Here is a 23,107-nt window from a genome sequence, read left to right as displayed (position 1 = left end):
ACACGTTCCAGCATGTCCATATCCCTCTTGTAATAGGGGCTCCAGAACTGGATGCCATACTCCAGGTGGGGTTTCACCAGAGGTGACTAGAAAGGGAGAATCACCTCCCTTGACCTGCTGGCTACACTTCTCTTGATGCAGCCCAGGCTCTGGTTGGCTTTCTGGGCTGCAAGTGCACACTGACAGCTCATGTTGAGCTTCTCATCCACCAACACCCCCAAGTCCCTCTCCTCAGGACTGCTTTCCAGCCAGTCACTGCCCAGCCTGGATTTGTGCTTGGGATTGCCTCGACCCAGATGCAGGACCCTGCACTTGGTCTTGTTGAACCTCAGGAGTTTGGCTTGTGCCCACCTCTCCAGCCTGTCAAGGTCCCTCTGGATGGCATCCCTTCCCTCCAGCGTGTCTGCTGCACCACACAGCTTGGTGTCATAGGAGGTGTGGACTCTGTCCCTGGAAGCCTCTTTGAAGCATCACAGGGAGACAGATGGACAGATGCTCAGGGCTCCCTCCTCAGAGCCTTCACAAAGGCTATAGCTTTGCTTCATGTTCTTCACTGCTAAATATGGCAGTGCTCAATTCCCTCAAGAGGCCCCTGAAGTGAACCTTGGACTCCAGTCCACATACATCTGAAAAAACTATATGCTGAACAATATGTTGGCTATAAATAACGAGCAGGGACACCTTCCACTAGACCAGCTTGCTCAAGGCCCCATCCTCCTTGGCTTTGAACACTTCCAGGGATGGGGCATCCACAACTTCTGTTCTAGAGTTTCACCAGCCTCACAGTGAAGAGCTTCTTCCTTACATCTAATCTAAAGCTACCCTCCTGTGCTGAAGACTCCAGAGCTGGACCTGTGCACCACAGGTAGGGTCTCAGCAGAGCAGAACAGAAGGGCAGAAACCCTTCCCTACACCTGCTGTCTACTTTGCTTTGAGCGTTGCCCAGGATATGCTTACTTCTGGGCTGTGAGCACACATTGCTGACTTATGTTGAGCTTCTCACCAGCCTTTTGGGAATACATCACTGCAGCAGGAGATGTTGCAGATTGGGACCCTGGGCAGAAGCTGAATCAGCCTAAGATAATGTCACCTCAGGGGATAGAGAAATAGCCCATGTGGTTCTTTCTAACCATGCTCTGCTGGGCTGATCTCCCAGCATGTTCAAACCAAGACGGCTATCTGGGAGAGGAGGCTGGGTTTCCTATTAACAGGCTTTAATTGTGTGGGTAAAGCATTTGCTTCTCCAGGTGTTGGGTTACTTGCTGTTCTCTGAAAGCAAGGCTTTTTCTCCTCAAGGTTAGGAACTTCATGTGCATTTATTTGTCTGGTTACTGAAGTAAAACCTTTCTTCTCCTGACAACAGGGAGGTGGTTGAGCTTTGTGGGCTGTGAAAAAGCATCAGCAGAAAACCTGAGACAATGTTCACGCCTTTGGGGGTGGCTGGCTATTTTATTTTTCTGTCTGGAATCTTTTATTTGTCTTTTTTAAAAAGCCACCTTTCTTGGGCTCTTTGAAGTGCACCAAGCAGATGAGCATCCAGCCTCTGGGTGTGATTTGTATGTTAATCAATGAAACCAGCACCACTGAGTCCTGTGGCACTTGGACATCAAAGCAGGCTATTAGGGAATGGCTAGAAGATGGTAGCCATGGGCCTGGGAGTTGGAGGCTGTGGCTGCAGGCATCCCTGCAGGAGTGAAAGTCCTAGCAGCAAACAGGGTAAGACTTGACTTTATACCTGCCTCACCAGTCTTATCTAGGAGGGCAATCTGCGTATGGTTGGCAAAATCCACCACTGAAGGGAAGTAACTGAAGGGAAAACGTTGCCCTAAAAGCATTTCATTATTTTTCTTATGACAGAAGCCATCTGATTAGAATCATAGAATCACAGAATGATTTGGGTTGGGAGGGACCTTTAAAGGTCATCTAGTCCAACAAACAGCAGTCAGAAGCATTTGGGTACATTGAGACAAATTTTATAATGCCCTCCTTCCCCTTCTTGTGAACTCTTCTTTGCAAAAGCCACCATAGCTTCAAAACTGCCATCCATTCCATGAACCCCAAAGGCAAGGGACTTCCTTCTACACAAACAAGCAGAACAAGCAGGTAGGGGTGACATAGGCGGTGTCATTTTTTTGACATGGAGCTTGAATCCAAGCACATCTGGGTTAAGAATAAAGATTTTCTTTGGAGATTTTACTTAGCATTGGTTCACTCCCTGCTCCAGACCTCAGATCTTGGTGTGAGCACAAAGACAGATCTTGGTGTGCTTAACTGGAACATCAGTTACAGAATCTGAGCTCTTGAAAGCTACAAAACAAAGAGGTAGGTCCTCATTCATTTTAACGATTTCCATACCGTCACCACATACATGACTTTCCTTGATGGAAAACAAAATCTTTCTCCTTCTGCAGCTACCTAATTCCAGCTCAGACAGATAATTAGCAGCCTTCTCTCTCTTTTTTTTTTCCTACAATATTTTTTTTTTACATTTTGGTAATTATTTTGTAATTCTTTTTCTGCTTCTTGCACAGATGGCTATGTCCCAAGTCCTTCAAATCCACTATCTAGAAGGGACACCTTAGTGCAGAGGCCGCAGAGCTACAGAGAGGGGATGAAACACCCAGTCCCCCAGTTGCAAAATCACAGACTCTTTTGCTTTACTTGAAGGGAAGCCCTCTGCCACCTTCATAGACTAACATACCCATTAGGATGACCACCAACCCCCCCTACAAGCCATACAAGGCCACAAAGCTCATTCCTGCTCTGCACATCATTGGTAACCTCCAATCAACATTCACTGAGCCTTTCCTATACTGGCTCTTTAAGTGGGGGGGAGCTTGTAAGAAGGCAACTGATGAAACAGCATCTCAGAATCTTTGCCATGGAGTAAAACCCCAAAGAGACTGCAGAATTCCTCCTTTGCTTTCAGCCTAACTGTGAATTTGCACACCTATTTCCTGGCCATTAGCTGAGATGGAGGAAAACCTCATGTTTGATGCACCAAAGATGAGGGGCTCAGTAGAAAGGAAGAAAACAAAGCAGAGATGGGAAAATAAGTCAGAGCAGTGAGCATCTGACTGAGTAAACAGAAGATGGGGCTGTCTCCAGCCCCATAATTCTTGAGCTGCAGCTGCCAGGTTGTGCAGGACTCCATCACCAGCAGGACCAGAGATTTACCTCTTTCTCTGGAAGATGGCTTATTTCGTCTATGCCTGAAGCCATCCCTGTGTATCTCCTCTGCTCTGGTGAGACCCCACCTAGAGTACTGTATCTAGCCCTGGAGCCCTCAGCACAAGGACATGAAACTACTGGAGTGGGTCAAGAGAAGGATGCAACAATGATGTGAGGAGAGGCTGAGAGAGTTGGGGTTGTTCAGCTTGGAAAAGAGAAGGCTTTAGGGAGACCTTCTTGTGGCCTTTCAGTACTTAAAGGGGCCAATAAGAAAGATGGAGACAGACTTTTTAACAGGGCCTGTTGTGACAGGACAAGGGGTGATGTGTTTCAACTGAAAGAGGGTGATTTAGACTAGAGAGAAGGAAGAAACTTTTTACACTGAGGGTGGTGAGACCCTGGCCCAGGTTGCCCAGGCAGGTGGGAGGTGTCCCATCCCTGGAAGCATTCCAGGTCAGGTTGTTTAGGACTCAGAGCATCTTGCTCTTGTTGAAGATGTCCCTGCTGACTGCAGTGGGGTTGGGCTATATGACCTAAACCACTCTTGACACTATGTTAGATTTTGATAGGAATACTCTTTGCCTAGCACACGGAAAGGTGCTCTACAACTTGTTACAAGGCAGGAGTTGATGTCATGGCATGAGGTGCTGCAAACACCCAGGCAGGACTGGTCCCCACCACAGGGAGCCCAGAGTGGGCTCCCAGAGCCAGGAGAGGCATGTGGGTGTGAGAGTCAGAAAGGGAGGAGCTCCTCATCCGTAGGAACTGTACTTGGCTGGCTGCCTTCAAAGCAATTTCAGGGCACTAACTGAGATGCACAAGATCCCTGCAGGTAGTTAATTAAGTATCATCTTCTTCTGAAAGATGGAAGGGAGGAGGAAAAATAATATAAATGAGGGCAGAGCAACGTAACATGCCCAAAGGATGAAGGAAGCAATGATCAAAACCCAGAGCAGGAATGGGCTGTTTCCCAGCTCCTCGTCCTCAGTTGCAATGGGAAACCAGTGAATTGTTTGTTGTAGAATCACCGAATGTTTTGGATTGGAAGAGATCTTTAAAGGTCATCCAGTCCAAACCAAGGGTCTGCAGGAAGGTTTAATCTTTTTTGCTCTATAGTCACTTCCAGTCCTTCTGCTCATAACCATGAAGCACACCTGGAGAGCCTTAGGAGTCAGAAAACTCATTGTAAAGTTTGAAAGCAAGGGTTACTGCAGACTTTGGTTTAGAGATTGAAGGGACTTCTTGGGGTTTGCCTTTTTTTTTCTATTCTAGCTTTAGCAAAATTCTTCCACATTTTTGTGACTGTTTTTAGTAACATCTAGCTAGCTCACTGTGACACATGAACTTTGCCAAAATAATGACAATGACTTATGGCTAAAAATTGGGTTTTCAAGAAATCAAAACCAGAGAAAAACCTCCAAACAGAAGCCCTGCTCATAAGCTTGCTTTGATGTTTTTAAAAGTGGCCAGTTCTCAGGGCAAAGTGCAAAGTTTGTTTTAATATTTTTTACAAAGACCTAGAGATGCATTTTGAACAACTTATATTTTGTTCGAAACTATACCTACTATCAAATTTGGAAGAACATCCAGAACCATGCCAGTACCAGATGCTAATTCTCCATCTGACCTTAAAACCAGCTTTAAGCTTCTTGTTTTATCAGTCTCCATCACACTGAAGCAGTAATAGGCTCACTGTCACCATATAGTGAAATGAAGCTTCAGTAGATTTTTTTTTTTTTTAAGACAGAGGAGCACTGTCAGAAAAAATCAACTCCAGCAAGTCTCACAAGGGAGGCTTTGTGAGGCTAAAAGCTGCATTTCCAGGTCAGTTTGGCTGCACTGAAGGAGGTGATGGGTGTGTTAAATAGAATCCTAGAATTACAGAATCATTTAGGTTGGAAAAGACCTTCAAGATTGTTTTGTCCAACCATTAACCCTACTCTGCCAAGACTACCACTAAGCCATATTCCCAAGCACCCACCCACATCTGCATGGCTTCTAAACACACCACCTCCCATGACAGCCTGTTCCAATGCCATAGAAGGCTCAGCCACTTTTTTTCTGGTGCAGACATAAGCCATAAGGCACACTGGTTGCTTTTTGGGTGGTGTTTGTAACTGGGATCAAGTGGCTCCAAACTTGGTCCTCAGTGTTTAATGAAAGGTCTGTTTCTGCAAGGGGTGATGGCAAAACTGCTGCTTTCTTGCTCCTTTTTCTCTCCCAGAACAGTTGTTATTTAGCATTATAATTGAGCACCAAGATAATAAAGTAATTTTGGATGTCAAATCATGTGCTGCACAAATCTTGGTTTGATTAAATGGGTCATTTGCAGTCTGCCTGGACCACCAGCTCATGCCAGCATGAATAACTGCTGTGCCTCAAGGTGACTTAGAAGGAACAGGGAAATTCAAGGCTGGGTCAGCAATACAACAAAGTTTTGCTCTCCACTGTCACTGAGGGTGTATGTTAGCTGCTGATGGGAGTGGAGAAGGAAAGCTTCATGCACCAAACTGGGAGAAGCTCTGAGCAGATGAAGGATTCTCCAGATTCAAGGCTTCCCAGGACCAACATTGGTATCTCTTAATACTGAGGACCTTTCTAAAGGCCCATACATCTGTTAAGAGCCATGGAGAGACCATGGATGAGCATACATGTTAAGGACAGAGAGAAGACAGCTCAGCTGAGCTTCACTGCAACTCTCAGGTGGCAGGAACATCATCAGAACTACCACTACAGAGACCACAGAATCATAGAATGGTTTGGGTTGGAAGGGACCTTTAAAGGTGACCTAGTCAAGCCCTCCTGCAGTGAGCAGGGACATCTTCAACTAGATCAGACAATGGTGAGATGACACCTTAGTGTCAACTAGATAAGGTAGATGAAACAACACCTCCTTCAGCATCTCTGGAAGGACACACAAATGCATGCACTCAGACCCCTCACACAGAGGAAGTGCACTCTGAGCAATGAGTTAGCACTATTAGCTTTATGCAGTGCTTCAGCCATCAAAACAGGATTTAAATGAAGCTTAAGCAATGAACAGGATCCTGCAGAGACCTTCTGTCCTCTGATCTGAAGCCCTTAGCAGAGCTAAGTAAGAAAGTAGGTCCCCTGGGTAAGGGTGAAAGCCAGGCAGAGACTTTAGGGGGAGAAGAAGAGTGAAAATAAAGACAAACTGGAGTGAGGTAGAAGGGGAAGAAACCAAGGCATCGTTTTTCAAGTGAGAGACATGATTTGTCCCACGTTCCTGCTCTCTGGAATGATGAAACAAGGTGCTCAAGGGATAGGGCAAGGAGGGAATGATAGCAAGGAACGACCAATCAAATACATGTTGCTGTCCTGTCGAGTATTTGCTGGTGCTGTATTTGCTGGTGCTTCCACTGCTGCGGATCGCTCAGCCGGTGCTGGCTGCGCTGCGAGACGGAGCCAGCGCTCCAATCAGTCTTTCTGCAGGAATTCACAGGATGAGCCGTTTCCACAACATGTCAGTAGGTGGCAAAAAGCTACAACCCTTGTGATAAGCAAGAAATAAATACTTTGTCTGCTCCTGCAAGAACAGGTCTCTGTGGGCAGCTCCATCCCATCGATGGATGGTGATGAATCAAGTTCCTGCTAGCCCAGAGATGCCTGCACCAGCACTGCTGGGAGGAAGATGGGATGCCAGAAAGGGCAATATCTCATACAGGAACACAGGTAAAGAAGCTCAGAAGAGAAACGGGAGCTGCATCCCTCATCATAATTCATCAGGGGACCCTTGTGCCAGCTCCTGACCTTGCTCAGGAGTTATTTACAGAAAGCTGGAAACCATAGGGGCTTGATCACTATTTCCAGCATTTGAAAACAACAGGTTTAGGGCTGTGCTATCACAGCACAGTCTGAGGATATCTAGCTAGACAACCCAGAAGGTGCCATGGTTGATATTTTTCAAGCTGATGATAATACTTTAATCTTCAGGTACAGCCTGAAATGGAGCTACTCAAGCTGCTGTTCTTGGGCACTTCTCCCACATGGCTTTGTGTAAGCAGATCGAAGCAATCCCAGTTGTCACACACCTTTCAATGAGGCAAGGCAGATAAAGGGTTTAATAAGGTTAGTGGATACATCCCAGTGGATTTGATGGTGGGTTTTTCCTATGTTTGAATGCCTGTGTGTTGGGGAAGGGAGGATGTTGCATGATGCTGACAACTTACCTTTCTGAGGAGGTCAAATACTCTGAGCAGGACATGGGGCAGAGCCCCGGAAGGTTAGAAAATCATATCAATCAAAGGGATCCAGTTACAGCAGGGCTTTGTTCAACTTTATTTACCTAAGGACCTCTCTTTACAAAGTGTAAATAAAGCATTTTTTTCTCCTCAGGAATGATAACAGAGATGCTACAGCAACCCTGGATGTGGGGTCTCTGGGAAACCTTCCTGCTTTTTTTTTTACATACAAAGGTAAGGGTCATGGACATTTTCACTTGTAAGTTTTGCATTTAGTTACTTATGATTTTGCCAGATATTAAGCACTGGTGCTGACTTCCCCCAGCTCAGTTGTCTGCTTCAGGCTGAGTATTGTAGTTTTGTTTTAACATTTCAGCAAACAAAGGTTCAGCCAAATCTGAGCGGAAGGAAATTGGGTTGCTCTAGCAGTGTTCACACCACCAATAAAAACATCCCATAACCATTTCACTGGGAAGATCAAGTGCCCTTGTGCTTTGGGGCAGGGATCTATATGTGACCTACATCTCTGCTTTCTTCAGGGCTATGATATTTGCTGATGTTTGTAGCCATGTCATCAACTGCATAAAAAGTTTATTCTGTGCCATACTGGTGAAAACTGACTGAATTCTCTGAAGGCACTGCAGTGAGGCTGAGCAGCTTCTGCCACAGCACAGGTCCACTGTGGAGATACATTTAACCCTCAGGATAAGCATGGCCTTGCCTCAAAGCTGGGTGGCTGGTGTGAGATACAGAAAGAGCTTTTCAGCCAGCAAGTAATTCAGAATAGACATGCCCTGGACATGTCTCTAACTCCTCTTGCACTCTCAACAATAAATAGAGCAGGTGACTTTTGAACATTGGGAAGAAGTTCTTTACTATGATGGAACACTGGAACATGTTTCTCAGTGACAACCCCATCCCTGGAGACAATGTCAGGCTTCATGGGGCTCTGAGGAACCTGATCTATTTGGGGATGTCCCTACTTAGGGCTGGACTAGATGGCCTTTAAAGGTTCCATCCAACCCAAACCATTCTATGATTCTATATCAGCTTTATAACCCCTATCCAGAATTAGATCAGACAAACTACTTCTCTGCTCTGAAATCTCTCTTCTCTGCTCTTCCACCCCTGGCTATGTATTGCTCCACACCACCAAAATCAAACTCCACACAGATTTCCTTCTTGTTACCTTTGCAATTTGTCCCATATCCTGGGATGCAGCAGTGATCCAGCATTTCCTTCCCAGGGAGACATGCTGGGGGTCAAAGCAAGGGGCTCTGCCAAAACACAGACACTCTTCCATGGTGATTGACTTGGACTGAAGCTGAATGTGCTTAGTTATGTCAGGTGGCAAGCTCCATCCTTTCCATAGTTGGTTGTAATGACTCAGCCTTCAAACAATGACCTAACATTGAGTTTTGGAATTGGGATCAATTCAGAGAAAATCAGCTCTGTAAAATCTTCCTTGCAGAGCTTCAACACACATTCTAGGTTTCTTTGTTTTGTCTTCTGTAGAAAAGGCTACGTTTCACCTTTAGCAATGGTGAAAACATTTTCATTTCAGCCTCTAGAATGTTAGAAATTATGAGGAGATGAGTTGCCATCTGCTTCTCTGCAGGTTATGATGAATTAACACAATCCAGAGCATCACAGTCAAACAATTTTGAGCACCAACCAGAAGTAGAAAGCAGGTTTGCTGGTTCTGTGACCTCCACAAGAGCAAATTCTACACACTGTAAACTGATGAATTCATGCTGAGAGTTTCTTCTCTGCACACTCTATGATATGGATCAACTGGCCCATGTACACTTCTTTGTAGGCAGCACTCTCACCCAATGCTGGCAACATGATTATTGGAAAACTAATCAGCTCCATCTGAGATAAATTGCATTTCCACCAATTATAGTTTAATTGTTGACAGATGGGAACACAGAAGGGAGATGTGTCACATCATTAAGAGAACAGGTGTATAGACAAGTGCCAGATTAATTGTTCCAGCCCATTAAATCATTGACCTTTTCAGCATACCTTCACCATCCAATTCAAAGCTCTCAAGATATTTCCAGCTCACATACAATGGCCATGTTTATCAGCAAATTTCTCAGGGGTGTTTTTAAAACAGATAGACTCAGGACCGTGGGCTTGTTAAATACAAGCAGTTCTTCTTTCTCATTGAAATCATTTCTCTTCTTCCTCCTGCTCTGTACTGGAGTTTGTTTTCTTGGGTTTTCAGTGAGATCACGCATGTCACCTGGGCTTTCTCCAAGGTGCAGTTTTCCTCATGAAGCATGCAGATGTGCTGTAATGGGCTATTTAGGGATGTCAAAAGGAAAGGTGAGATCAGGACAGAGAAGCTCAGTGCTGGGCAGCTATGCTGGACACTCCACTTTAGATCTGAGGCTTTGGCTGTGATTTTTGGCTGTCCCAAGCTCCTACTCTGCCTGGGATTTTCAGTAAACCTTGAGAGAGACAAATAGCTAAATACCATTGAAACTGAGTCAGCCATGGGTGTCTAATTCCCCTAAATGTGTGTAAAAATGTGTCTCCTGCTCTTTTTTCTGGCTGTGTAATCCGGGAAGCTGAGGATGCAACACCAACACATCCAAAACAGCTTTGTGGGAGGTAGCTCAAGTTTGAGACAGTGATGCAGGACATGCTTCATTCGTCCTGATCTACCCAAGTTCTGCACTGTCCTGGGTAATTGAGAACTGACTCCAGATCTAGTTCTGAATGTCCTGACTTGAAAAATAAGAGGATAAGGTTTCCAGCTGAAGGAAAAATGTTGGGCTCAATGATCTTAGAGGTCTGAGAGGTCTTCTCTAACCAAAGCAGTTCTATGATTCTATGAAAATAAAGCTGCTTTGATGATAATCACATTTGTTACTCCTAGAGTCCCTGTTCTGTGTCAAGAAGCTGATTTGCTTCTGTGTCAAGAAGATGTTTTACGCTTGGGTAGGTTTTAGAGAGACCGAGTGCAAAGCAACCAAGGGTGACAAACAGGAGGTATGAGGAAAAGTTGATGTCCTTTGTCAGCTCTGCAACTTCAAACAGAGGTAAGATTGGTACTGGGCTGCATCCCTATCAGTGGGGGCAGCAAGTTGAGGGAGAGGATTCTGCCCCTCTGATCCTCTGTGCTGAGACCCCACCTGAAGTGTTTGGTCTGGCTCTGGAGCCCTCAGCAGAAGGACACCAGCTGGAGCAGGTTCAGAGAAAGCCACAAAAGTAATCAGGGGGCTGAGAGAGTTGGGGTTGTTCATTCTGCAGAAGAGAAGGCTCTGAAGAGATCTTATTGTGGCTTTTCAATACTTAAAGGGGGCCTACACAAATATGGGGGCAACGTTTTTAGCAGGACCTGTTGCGACAGGACAGGGGGTGATGGCTTTAAACTAAAAAAGGGAGATTTAGACTAGCCAGAAGGAAGACATTCTTTACCATGAAGGTGGTGGGAGCCTGGCTTAGGTTGCCCAGAGAGGTAGTAAATGCCCCTTCCCTGGAAACATTCAAGGCCAGGTGGTTTGGGGCTCTGAGCAACCTGATCTAGTAGAGGATGTCCCTGCTCATTGCAGGGCATTTAGACTAGATGACCTTTAAAGGTCTTTCCAACCCAAACCATTCTATGATTCTAAGACTGATCCTGGGAATCAGACAGGTCTTTTTCCCAGCACCAGGGCTGATGATGGGCTCTTTCCCTCACTTGCGTAGCACTGGTCCCCTATATATCAATTTTTTCACCTTAAAGTAACTACATGATGTGTAACTGAAGCATCTTTTCTGTGGTGGCCCTCATAGACCTAAAAAGACAGCCAGGTAGGAGACAGGTGAACAGGGTGAAGTTCCCCCTCAGATAAAAAAAAAATATTTTATGAGAAAAAAATCAGGTAGTTTAATGAAAAAAGCAGATTAGAAGAAATGGAAACTGCAAGAATCTCTCTGATAGATCTACACACCCTTCATATAACCATGTCTTGGAAATACCAGATTGCAGTCGGACAGCTTGTTCAGATTCTCGATAGATGCAGCAGCTTTGACTAGCACTACCGGGTATGTGTCTGCAGGAGATTCATAGACTCACAGCATGGGTTGGGTTGGCAGGGACCTTAAAGATCATCTAGTTCCAACTCCCCTGCCATGGACAGCGACATCATCCACTAGACCAGGTTGCCCAAGGCCTCATCCAATCCTTGAACACCTCCAGGGAGGGGGCATCCATGACCTCCATGGGCAATCTGTTCCAGTGTCTCACCACTCATACTGTAAGGAATTTCTTTCTCATATTCAGTCTAAATCTCCTCTCTTCCAGCTTCAGTGCATTCCCACTCACTCTATCACTACAAGCTCTTGTAAAAAGTCCTGTCCTGGCATTCTAGTAGGCCCCTTTCAGGTACTGGAAAGTTGCTATAAGATCTCCTGTAAAAGGAAACAAGGAGATGCTGGAGATCTTTCAGTTTCCACCATTCCACCTGGACAGAGAAGGTAAGTGAATGAAAGCCAGTTTTCTCAGAAAATTTTCCATAAAAGTGGAAGTTAGTAGTGAAGGAAGCACATTTATTTCTGTGTCCAGGTGAAGGAAATGGAAAAAAAAAAAAAAAAGGGAGATCTCAGGAATACCAGAATATTTATGACCAGAATATTTATGCTAAAGACCTCCTAAATGAGTCATTTTGCTTTGTATTTGAACTGGGGTTTTGTGGTTTAGGAAAAGAAATAAGGTATAAAAAAAAAAACCAACAACAACAAAACCGCAAAAAAACAGAAAAAAATGAAAGTTTGAGTAACTCAGAGGAAAGTGAAAGATTTCATTTCAGCTGGAACTTTATATTTGGTGTTAACCCAAGATATTTTCCAGCTTCTGCTTGGATTTTTTTGCCAGCATTCTCCTTCTTGTTCCATCCCCACTTCATTGTTGCTCAGTCCAAGTTATTTTTTCATCAGATATTTTGATTCAGCTGCATAAACCAGAGAGTCACTACTCACTCCAAATCACTGAACTTCTCATTTCCAGCTGTCCTTTGCAGATAGTCCCAGGAATGCCACATACTGCCAGCATTTTGTCTCCACCCATAGTCCATCTGTCACGGGGGGTCCAGCCCCACCAGAGCTGTGTTTCTTCAGTCCATCCCTCTCACCCGAAGCCATGCCACTAGAAATCTCTATCAAAGAAGTCATCAAAGAGAGAAACTCTCTCTGTCTTGGTTCTCACAAGTGTAGGTTTGTGGTAGATCTTCTCTTCCCTTTCCCACTCCTCAGAGCCTGTACTGGAAGTGTCCCAGAACAGATCCCTTGTCCGTGACTCCCTGCAGAACAGTAAGTCAACCTTCCCACTCCTCCCTGGAGAGAGTTCAGACCCGTCATGCTGCCTCGAGAGTTCTCCACTCCATGTGTTTCCTTGGGAAGGAAAAAAGAAAACAAAAAACAACAAGAAAAGGAAAACCAAACAAAACAAACAAACAAACATAAATTTGTGGAGCTGCATGTGCTCATAAGATTTGTCTGAAAACGGTAATGGGCAGCTGGAGGCAGGTAAAGAAGATCCTGAGAGATCCCTGCAAGACCAGATCCCATGCCTGGGCCTGGGTAGGACCAGGTATAATACATTCAGGATTGTATTTGGTAAAATCATAGAGTCTGGCAAGAGCCAGAGTGGTTTTATGCCTGAACAGAAGAGAGCTGAGGTGAATAGAAACCACCAGATCTGTTCCCCTTTCTCCTGATAAAAGTTCATTGGCAGAGGAGTTTTTCACTGATTTCATATAATCATAAAATGGTTTAGGTTGGAAATGACCTTAAAGATGATCCAGTTCCAGCATCCCTGGGCAGGGACACCTTCCACTAGACCAGGCACTGTCCAACCTGGCCTTGAACACTTCCAGGGACGGGACATCCACAACTTTCCCGGCCACCCTGTTCCAGTGTCTCACCACCCTCACTGTAAAGGATTTCTTCCTAACATCCAGACTACCTATCCTCTTCCAGCTTAAACATTTGTACCTTCAGTGATACGTTTCCAGCCTGTGCTGGTGCCCCTGTGACTATTCCATAGCTCTTAATTCACATCTGCTCAGGATGCTATCAGAGAAGCAGCCCAGAGACTGCCAGTTCTGAGGCATCCCAAGATTTTGCTTTATGAACACATCTTCCAGCTTTCTGCCCCCCAGTCTTTTGAACTTGTACTGTGTTACTGCAGGAGATGGATCAATGGAAGCAGCTTCCACAGGGAAGCTTTTCCGATGACATTTAAGAGGCTAGTGAGTTTTACATCTCCTTAGAAAATTATTCTACTTACCACAGTTGTCTCCATGAAAATGCTGATTGTGCTCAGCAGGGATGAGATCTTGGCTTTCAGTGCTGTTGCTTCTCTGGAGAGTGTCAAGGACTTTCTTTGGGCTGAATTCCTTGATTTTTTGTTTATTGATTTTTGCTTCCCTGGGGAGATTTCTCTTCAGCTCTGCCTGGGTTTGCAAATGAGTCGTCAACACAAGCAGCAGAGGAGCAAACATGTTCTAACAGCTCAACATGGCATATCATTACAGAGCTGGCACTGAAAACAATTACACAGTTGACTATGTAGTCTAACCAGGGCAAAGCAGTATTTCCCAAACTGGGTGCATGATAGAACATGACCTGGACAGAGATTTTTGGTTTCTCCATGGAACATGGCCAAATGAGGGCAAAGCACTGTAAAAATTAGAAGTAAATACTGATCATAGGGGCACTGGGGATGCTCTCCACTTCTCCTCTGCCTGAGCCACTGGAAAAACTTCATTTGACTATCCCACCAACAGGCTTTCACTCCCCTACTCCACGGGAGAGACATCAGGGATGGACAAACTTCTGCCCAAGAGGAATCCCCATCCTATACTCAAATCCATCCCAGTGTTACCTCTCGGCGCTTGCGGGTCAAGTCCAGCATCTGCAGCTTGTGCAGGTGCTGCCGCCTGCCAGGGAGGTGTCTCAGGCTTTGTCCACTTTTCTCCAGAGCCTACAAGGTGTTTGAAAATGCAGATAAATACACCTGCACATTCTGAATCAGACAGGAGCCACCAGCTCATAAATCCACACCCAGCCCCTAAGGTACCTCCCTAGATAAAGGCAGTGAGTTTTTCCCGGCGTAGCCAAATTGCAGCAATTTATCACAGATTTTCAACACCCTTGCAGTTTATCTCACAGCTCTGGGGCTTGGTGGGAAAAAAGTCTTAATTAAAACAATAGATACATGCTTCTGCCCTCCACCCCAAGGTGTTATTGCTTTGAGTGGGCTGTCCAAGATACTGTCATGATCCAAAGGGAGGAACCACTTCTGCAAGTTTGGGGCTGCAGGAGATGTTCAGGGCACATAACATTTGTAGCCTTCTACCTGCTGTGTTCAAGTTGCTCTGCCATTTAAAAAGTAGCCCTCAAGCATCTGGCCTTAAAAGTATTTAAGGCCCTGGCTCAGGAGGTCCATCTCATCCAGGTATCTGTCATGCTGGAGATTTAGAAACTTCCCCTTATTTTGGATCCATTCACCCACAGAGGGGTGTTTCACCTGCTGCCAGGGACAGGAGCACAACCAGTGTAAAACACCACTTTCTGCTCCTTAGAGTGCTCAAATCACAGGAGCCTGTAGTCAGCGATGACCCATACATGGAGCTCAACCCACATCCTTACCTTCATTTTTGGGCTTGCAGCCACTTCTTGCTGACTCTGGGGTTTTGAAGGAGCAATTGGTTGCAGTGGACCAGCAGGTTCAAGCCTCTACAAGTTTAATAATTATAATATTCAGCATTATTTGTTCACACAATCATAAAACCTGATATGAAACTACCCTAACATCTTTCAAGCTCAAATTTTGGTCTGGATGCTTGGCATACAAGAAGTTTAGCATCTCTAGCAGATGCTCAGAGAGATGGACATCTCCTTTGGTCCTTCAGGACTGGACAACACTGAGGGAGTCTTCTGCGTTACATTCAAAGCATTAAAAACGAACAAACAAACAAACAAAACCCCAGTTTGACATTAGTTTCATGCCTCTTTGAACCTCAGTAGTGCCCAAGGCTCCAGTCAAGACCAGAGTGAAGACAAATCCCAGCTCGGAATGCTTCATGTTAAAGCTGAAGCATGGGGAGTATAAAGTCATCCAAGGGCAGACCCAGTTACCTGAGACCCAGAGCAACATTTCCTCCATCCAACCAGCCTCTTTTATGTTGGCTTAACTAAGACCTTTCTCTGCAGAACTGTGCATGATACAAAGTGCCTTCCCTGGTGGGTAATGGAAGTGGGCAGAGACTTGCTCTACAGACTGCAGAACATGGACTTTTAACTTAAGGAACTAAGTTACCTCTTTAAATCATGCCAAACTGCTAGATGATACTGGGTCATTTCATGGCTTGATACTACTAGTGTCCTCTCCTAGCATGGGACCTGAGGGTATACTTAGACTAGATAATAAAGAAGACATTTTTTGATGCTGGGAGTGGTGAAGCACTGGCCCAGGTTGCTCCAAGAGGTTGTAGATGCCCCATTCTTGGAAATATTCAGGTGAGGTTGGATGAAGCTCTAAGCAACCTGATCTAGTTGAAGATGCCCCTGATGAGTGCAAGGGAGTTGGACTAGGTCACCTTTAAAGCTCCCTTCCAACTGAAACCATTCTATGATTCTTAGTATGGTTTCCTTGAAAATTAAGTGGAGTATCATCAAGGACTTAATCAGTAAGACCTGACTTACAGTTTTTGTGGGACACCATTAATTTCTTGAATATGAGCTGGTGTCAAAAAACAGCGACATGCCTTTGTCTGCTCTGAGCTGTTGCCTAAGCCTGTGCTGTAACTTTGAAGCAAGGTAAAAAGGAATGCAACAATGCAGGAGAAAAAAAGTCAACAGCATTGTGTAAAGAGGGAATTTGCCATCACAGAATCACAGAATGGTAGTGGTCGAAAGGGACCTCTGGAGAACATCTAGTCTAACTCTCCTGCCAAAGCAGGGTCACCTAGGGCAGGCCACATTTTGAGGTGGAATTTCCTGAGTTCCAGCTTATACCTGTTGTTCCTTGTCCTATTACTGGGCACTACCAAAAAGAGACTGGCACCTTCCTCTTGATACCCACCCCTCAGATATATATAGACCCAAACACCAAGTTCATATGTCTCAATAGCATCCAAAACAAAGCTCACCAAATCTAGTTCTAAAAATGGCACTAGGTGGCAGCATGTGACACCACAAACTGCAGACCAGGCTGGGCTTCATTCTTAGATGCCACCAGGGTATCCAGGGACAGGTGGGTGAAGACAAATAAACTCCCGCATCTATTGCCTGGGGGGAAGCCAAGGTTCAGCTTTTGACTGAAGGTGTGTCACAGGCTGGAAAACTTACTCTTTTCCATAGTCTCTGTGAACCTCACAGGATTTTTCTCTGGAAATGCTGCCTGAAATCCTCTAAAAGTCCTTGAGAAGGCCACATCATCCTTCTCTGCTGTCTTTGAAACTATTCCTTCAGGGACACAGGGGATTGCTGGTGTAATTTAGACTCCCTAACAGCAAAAGCAGGGGTGAGATTAACAGTGTCATCTTCCTGCAATGAGGATTATCAGTGTTTTAATAATGCATAGATACAGCTGTAATGAAAATAAGATCATAGAGTCATGGAAGCATAGAATGGTTTGGGTTTGAAGGGACCTTAAAGAGCATCTAGTCCAGCCCTGCTGCCGTGGCAGACATCTTCCACTAGGCTGGGCTGCTCCAAGGCCCTGCATTCAACTTGACCTGGAACACTCCCAGGGAAGGAGCAATCAATAGCTAAACACTACATGCTGGTAGGAGATTTTTGAATGAGGCTGAGATTCTGCGTGAGAGTTTACTGGGCAAAGCTGGACTCACTCGAGGTTCAGCTGTCTCATCCTCTCACCAAATCCAGGGGCACATTAGTCAATAGAGAGTCAGAGAGTTGCCTGTGCTCTCTGAAGCCATCAGTCTTGCCCAGAGCAGCAGCCGAGGCTGGAGGAGGTTTAAGTGACTCAGTCTGGTGGCTCTTCTGTTCTTTACCATGTTAAAAAGACCTTAACGATAGCAATAAAATCTTGAGCAAAGCAGCCAGCTTCAGTGGGGTGCTGTTGTGGGACATGTGCAGAAGGTTTGTCACCAAGTTTTGGGAGAGCAGAGATGCCCTTGGGAAGGAACAAGATGGATCTCAAAGGAGCACAGGAAGGGGAGACGTAGTTGCAAGGGGTTATATAGATGCCTGGGAAGGAAGCTGACTTGCATGGGCAACTGGGGGGCAGTACAGTGCCAGTGTAACTCAGGGTAGGCTCAGCTCCAAGCTGCACCTGGTGCTGAGATGACCCATCATAGACTCATTTAGTTTGGAAAAGACCTTTAAGCCACATGAGCTAGCAACTCTAACCCTTGTGCAGCAAGATACCTTAGCCATATTTCCTTTCCTGCTCTGCAATAAGCTATGTGGATATAAAGGTCCTTCTGGAGTTTTAGTTATGTTGCAGTAACTCTTGTGTATACAGAGTTGAGAGGAGAAGGTGAAGGTCCATGTAGGTGCACAGCATGCACAGCGATTCTGGAAATCTAAGCTATAGACTTTCACCAGCCCCTATTGCAAAGCACCTTTGCCTGCTTTGCCTGCCTCTGCCCTTAGCTGATGCTAGACCTTATCAGGTCACTTAACCTGAAGAGCCAAAACTAGACCCACATGTTTAAAGTTGGATTCCTTCTCCAAAGGGTTTAGTCTTGGCCACATCAGTCCCATGGCAGCACTAAGATTTGGCTCCAGGCAGCCAGATGCCATAATGGAAAGTTGGTGGTTGCAGGAGAGGCAGCACTGTGGCCAGCACTGGTATCCATGTGCTTGCTGGGTGTCTGCAGAAGCACAGGAGGGCTGGCCAGCAAGGCTTAACACGTGAAGTCAGGAAGGAGGGAAAAGACAGGGCCTTGCTGTTACAGTCCCTCTTTGGGTGCTCTTAGAAGAAGAATCATAGAAATATAGAATGGTAGGATTTGGAAAGGATCTCCAGAGACCATGGAGTTCAACTGCCCTGACAAAGCAGGATCACCACACAAAGGGCAGGTCACACAGGAATGCATTCAGATGGGTCTTGAAAGTCTTTGGAGGAGACTCCACAACCTCTCTGGGCCGCCTGTTCCAGTGCTCCATCACCCTTACAGCAGAGAAGTTTTTCCTCATGTTGAGGTGGAACTTCCTGTGTCCTAGTTTGTATCCATTGCTCCTTGTCCTGTCACAGGACACCACAGGCACCTTCTTCTTGACACCCACCCTTCAGATATTTGTAAGGATTAAGATCTCCTCTCAGTCTTCTCTTCTCCAGACTAAACAGCCCCTGGTCTCTCAGCCTTTCCTTATCAGACAGATATTCCAGTCCCTTAATCATCCTTGTAGCCTCCATTGGACAAGCTCTAGAATATCCCTGGCCTTCCTGAACTGGGGAGCCCAGAAGTGGACACAATATTCCAGATGAAGCTCTCATGCTTGTGCTAATAAACCAAAAATAATCTCTCTGTGGTCAGCATATCTGCTCTGCCATAGGTATTAAATTTGAACTGGTGATAAAACTCATCCAGGGAGAAATTACTTACTGTGAGACACTGTAATTGGTTGCCTAGAGAAGTTGTAGAAACTCCAGCCCTGGAACATTCAAGGCTGGGTTGGATGGGGCTTTGAGCAACTTGGTCTGGTGGAAGGTGTCCCTGCCTATGCTTGGGGATTAAAACTAGAGAATATTAGAGGTCCCTTCCAACCAAAACCTTGTTTGATTCTGTGATCATCTAGAGATAGGATCTCCTACTTGCATTGCTGTAGGATATGTTTCCCCCACTGTGGTACTGTGACATGTGGCAATGTCCCCAAGAAAGCCCATGCTGATGGGTCAATCAAAGCTTTACAAACTCATCTTACTTGAGGTCTTCGTGGTGGGTGCTGTTTGACGATGCTGGTTTCTCCCTTTTCTGGTATGGTGTTGGACAAAAGGGGCCCTTAAGATTAAAGAAATGGATGAAGTTACTTCTGGGTGATCATCACCTGCTTGGCTGTACTCAGCAATAGCTTGCTGCTGCCTTCTTTGGTTGACATGTCCTACTAACGTCTGTCTTGTACACCCATGATGCATGCTATTAACTATTGCTTTAGATACAGAAATAAAGTAAGGATGTACCTGTGGTTTCTCACAACTGCATCTTCCACGGGCCTCTCCTACCTCCCTCTACAACCCCTCTTATATTCTTTATGTGACAATAACCCTCCTCCATGTCTTCTATGACCTCCCTCAGTCTCCCTTATAACCAAGGTTCCTCTTCTTCCAATGCTTGTGACTATCAGCTGGCCCAGAGACCCATGAGCTTTGCTACTCCCTTGCTGGCTGCCCTTTGAAGTGAGGAACAAGGCAGCACTTTGAGGCTTTTGTTGTTGCTCAGTCCCTGAGCTATTTTATTGTTATTTTTTGTTGGAACTGAGAAATCTCTTTTGTGCTTTACTGATCACAGCAGAACTAGGCTACAGCCAGCTGGTGGGTTCAGAAGTTAGTGGGTTATGATCAGGCAAGTGGCACGATCACAGACCCTCATCTTTGGAAATCAGCCCAAAATAACGTGCTGCACACCAGTGATCACCTGTTAGTTATGAAAGCAGTGCTTTGGCTGAGGCATGAACATGATCTGCACTGGTGCTCTCACAGGTGGAGAGCACAAATAAATACTTGCATGCACAGTAAGATTTGTTTTAGTTTGGGTTTGTTTTTTTTTTTTTTTTTTTAACAGAAGATATTCTCTATCCCTCCTAGTCTCCAGGAAAGCTCTTGGTGCATTCAAATGCTGTTGTATATGTGGAGTTGAGTGAGGTGTTGCTGGGCAGCTCCTGCTCCCTCCCAAGGTGGCCTCAGGGGAGGAGAGTTAGGAACAAAATGAATTATATTAGATCACATCACAGTTGATGCCAAATTTAAGAGCTACACTAGAAAGAAAAAATACTAATTTGGGTGTCATCTAATAGGGGACTTGGATGGTCCCTTTAAATGAGCCTCATGGAAGATTGCCAGGGCAGGGCTCTTGGAGAAGAAACTGAGAAGGTCATGGAGGGAGGTAATGGGAGGAGTCAGTGACTCCATCAGATAAATGATTCCTGGGCTCTGCAGAGCACCAGCAATGATTAACCACTGAGTGAGGCTGCAGCTGCTCTGCTCATGCAGGAATGAGCTCCTGAAATGAAAATTGCCATAGCAGAGGCTCCTCTGGAGAGAGACTTGAGCTGTCAGGGAGGACATACTGAGATAGGAGCTTGTGATAGCAAAAAGAGGATCTTCAGTTATTACCTCTCAGTCTTCAGGAGAAATTGGTGCACAAAGGATTTCTAAAGGGGAAATAAAATGTAAGGACGTGGCTCCTGGTGCTGGGAACATGGCACAGGCAAGGAGCTGGGGCTTGGGAGAAGCTTGTTTTGGTGAGGGGTATGGCTTTGGGGAAGTTATTTCTCCATCTTGAGATTTTTTTTTCTTTAAGATATTTAGATTATTCAGTTTCAGCCTACATATGACAACCTCCAAACCTGCTCAGTCCTGGGGCAAAGACAGTCCTTTAGCACACCTGCACAATGCCTGTAAGGAGGGACATTGTCCCTCTGCACAGCCACCACTGAAAGAGGACAGGCCTGAGCTGAAGGCATTGCTTGTGACTTTTTATTTTTCTCCTTTGCACTTTTGCAGCAGCAGATTCTCCTAGCTGGAGAAGAAGGATTTCATACAAGCCAAGAAGAGCCCTCATAAACAAAATCAAACCTCCTCTCTTGGAGGTTTTGCTTATTTAGAGAGAAGCTTCAGCCAGCACATCACTCAACTGCACTTGAGCACACTTGTTCTACTTCTGAAAATTAAAAATTACATTTATTGAGGTGGTTTTGGTTTGTTGTTTGTTTGGGCTTTTGTTTGTTTGTTTTCTACAAGCACTTGTTAAGAATTCAGTGATGATAATTTTCCAGAACAGGAATATTTGGTTGTCTTGCTGTTATGAAGTACTTGAAATCCCCTGTGTAAAGCTAGACCTGATCTGTATGCACCTCAGGACCTTTGGCAGCATCACTGCTATTGTGCTAGAGGTTTATTTGCTTTCACTCTCTCCTGATGGATGACCTTAAAGGAAATATCCAGCCCCAGTGAAGCAACGGTGGTTAACATTGCTCAGTGTGTGCCAGAAACTCAGTTTGGGTTATGGAAAAAAAGAGAAGAGAAGAGGGTTCTAGGGCTGCAAATCTTCCTTCTTCTGCATTGTCTTTTCTCAAACCATGCTGATGTTCATGAAGGTTTCTCCCCACATTCACCTAATGTGGTGGTGCAAAGATGGTTATTGCCATCCAGCTCATTGTACAGAGCATACACTTTCAGATGGGTGTAAACCTCATTCCTCAAACCAGCCTAAAACTACCACAGCCAGCAATGTGGCCAAGAAAACCAATGGTCTACTGAGGTGCATTCCTTTGGGGGTGCTGGGGCACTGGACCAGGCTGCTCGGACTCATCATGGAGTCTTCTCTGGAGAGATTCCAAACCCACCTGGACATTGCAGTCCTGGGCAACCTGCTCTGGGCAGCCCTGCTTTAGCAGGAGGGTTGGACTAGATTGTTCCCAGAGGTGCCTTCCAACCCCCACCATGCTGGAATTCTGTGATATGCCCAGTGGTGACAGGTGAGCAGAATGGGTGTAGAAGTGGGAGTTACTGGGCTGCTCTATAAGGACTTGCTCAGATGCAGGCTGGTGTCACTACATGCCAGGTTGATTCTGGGGAGTGGGGCTGTTCCCAGAAGGACAACTGATGGGAGTGAGGAGCCTGGGATCTGTGCTCTGGTGGCTGAGACACTTTCCAAAACAGGCCAGGGGCAAAAACCGAGTTCTCACAAAGCTAAAATACCCTGGAACTGGCAGAAAGCTACTGACATAGAAGAGCATGTGCACAGACCTGCACCCACCCTGCAGTGTGGTGAGCAGACCCCAGCCCCAGCTGATGCCCCAAGGGTCTCTGTCCTGCATTTCACAGTAATTAGTGCTGATCCTCTTACCTTCAGAGACTCTCCCATACCAGGTCTCTCGGAGAGGTGGAAGTTTCTGGTGAAGAGAGTGTTCTCCCCACTCTGACGTGGCTGGCAGGTGCCAGCTGGGCTGTCCTGGCACACTGGGGAGCTGGCATGGGGTGGTGAGAGCAGGCAGATCCTCCCTGGTACGCATCGGTGTCACCTTAGTCACCTTGGGATGCCTCTTGGAAGAGCTCAGGCCCATTTTGCAAAGTGGTGGCTTTGAAAGGAGAAGGAAAACCTCCTCATGCACTGTCCTCCCTGAACATGGAGAGATCTTTGTGAGCCACCACAGGGGCTGGGGAGCTCCCTGCTGGTTTCTGAGGCCAACGCAGGCTCACATAGCTGTTCCCACATGTTCTTCCTAGCTCAGTTAAACATTGACCTGGCCCCAGCCATTCCCCTGTGGGGATGAGAGGTGGCTGCTGCTGCTGGAGAGATAGAAAGCAGCTTGAAATGCCAGCATCAAGCCTTGGAGAAGCTTTGTTTTTTATATACAAGTGATTTTCAACCAGGAGCACCACCTCAACTGGCTGTTGTCTGACCTGGAGGTATTTCTACAAACAGCTCTTTTGTTAAATCTTCAGTTTTCAGAAGGAAATTCAATCTGTCTTTTCTCTCCTCCCCCCTCCTCTGCTGAGAACATGTCATTCCTGTTAACCAGCTTGGGAAAACTGAACTAAA

At 45.7% G+C, this 23,107-nt stretch overlaps 1 protein-coding gene across 1 annotated transcript; it reads right to left on the bottom strand.

Moving 5' to 3' along the window:
* Window positions 1-12,513: 12,513 nt before the first annotated feature.
* On the bottom strand, window positions 12,514-22,628 carry CCDC198 (coiled-coil domain containing 198). Its single transcript, XM_054400764.1, has 6 exons — window positions 22,412-22,628; window positions 19,269-19,345; window positions 15,021-15,107; window positions 14,254-14,352; window positions 13,657-13,822; window positions 12,514-12,758 (listed from the first exon to the last, which is right to left on the bottom strand). The coding sequence occupies exons 1-6, from the start codon at window positions 22,626-22,628 to the stop codon at window positions 12,514-12,516; spliced, it is 891 nt and encodes a 296-aa protein (XP_054256739.1).
* Window positions 22,629-23,107: the final 479 nt, after the last annotated feature.

Source organism: Indicator indicator, chromosome 4 (assembly GCF_027791375.1).
Source record: "Indicator indicator isolate 239-I01 chromosome 4, UM_Iind_1.1, whole genome shotgun sequence".
Taxonomy (NCBI): domain Eukaryota; kingdom Metazoa; phylum Chordata; class Aves; order Piciformes; family Indicatoridae; genus Indicator; species Indicator indicator.
The sequence above is the reverse complement of the archived record's forward strand: the minus strand, read 5'-3'. Positions and strand labels throughout refer to the sequence as shown.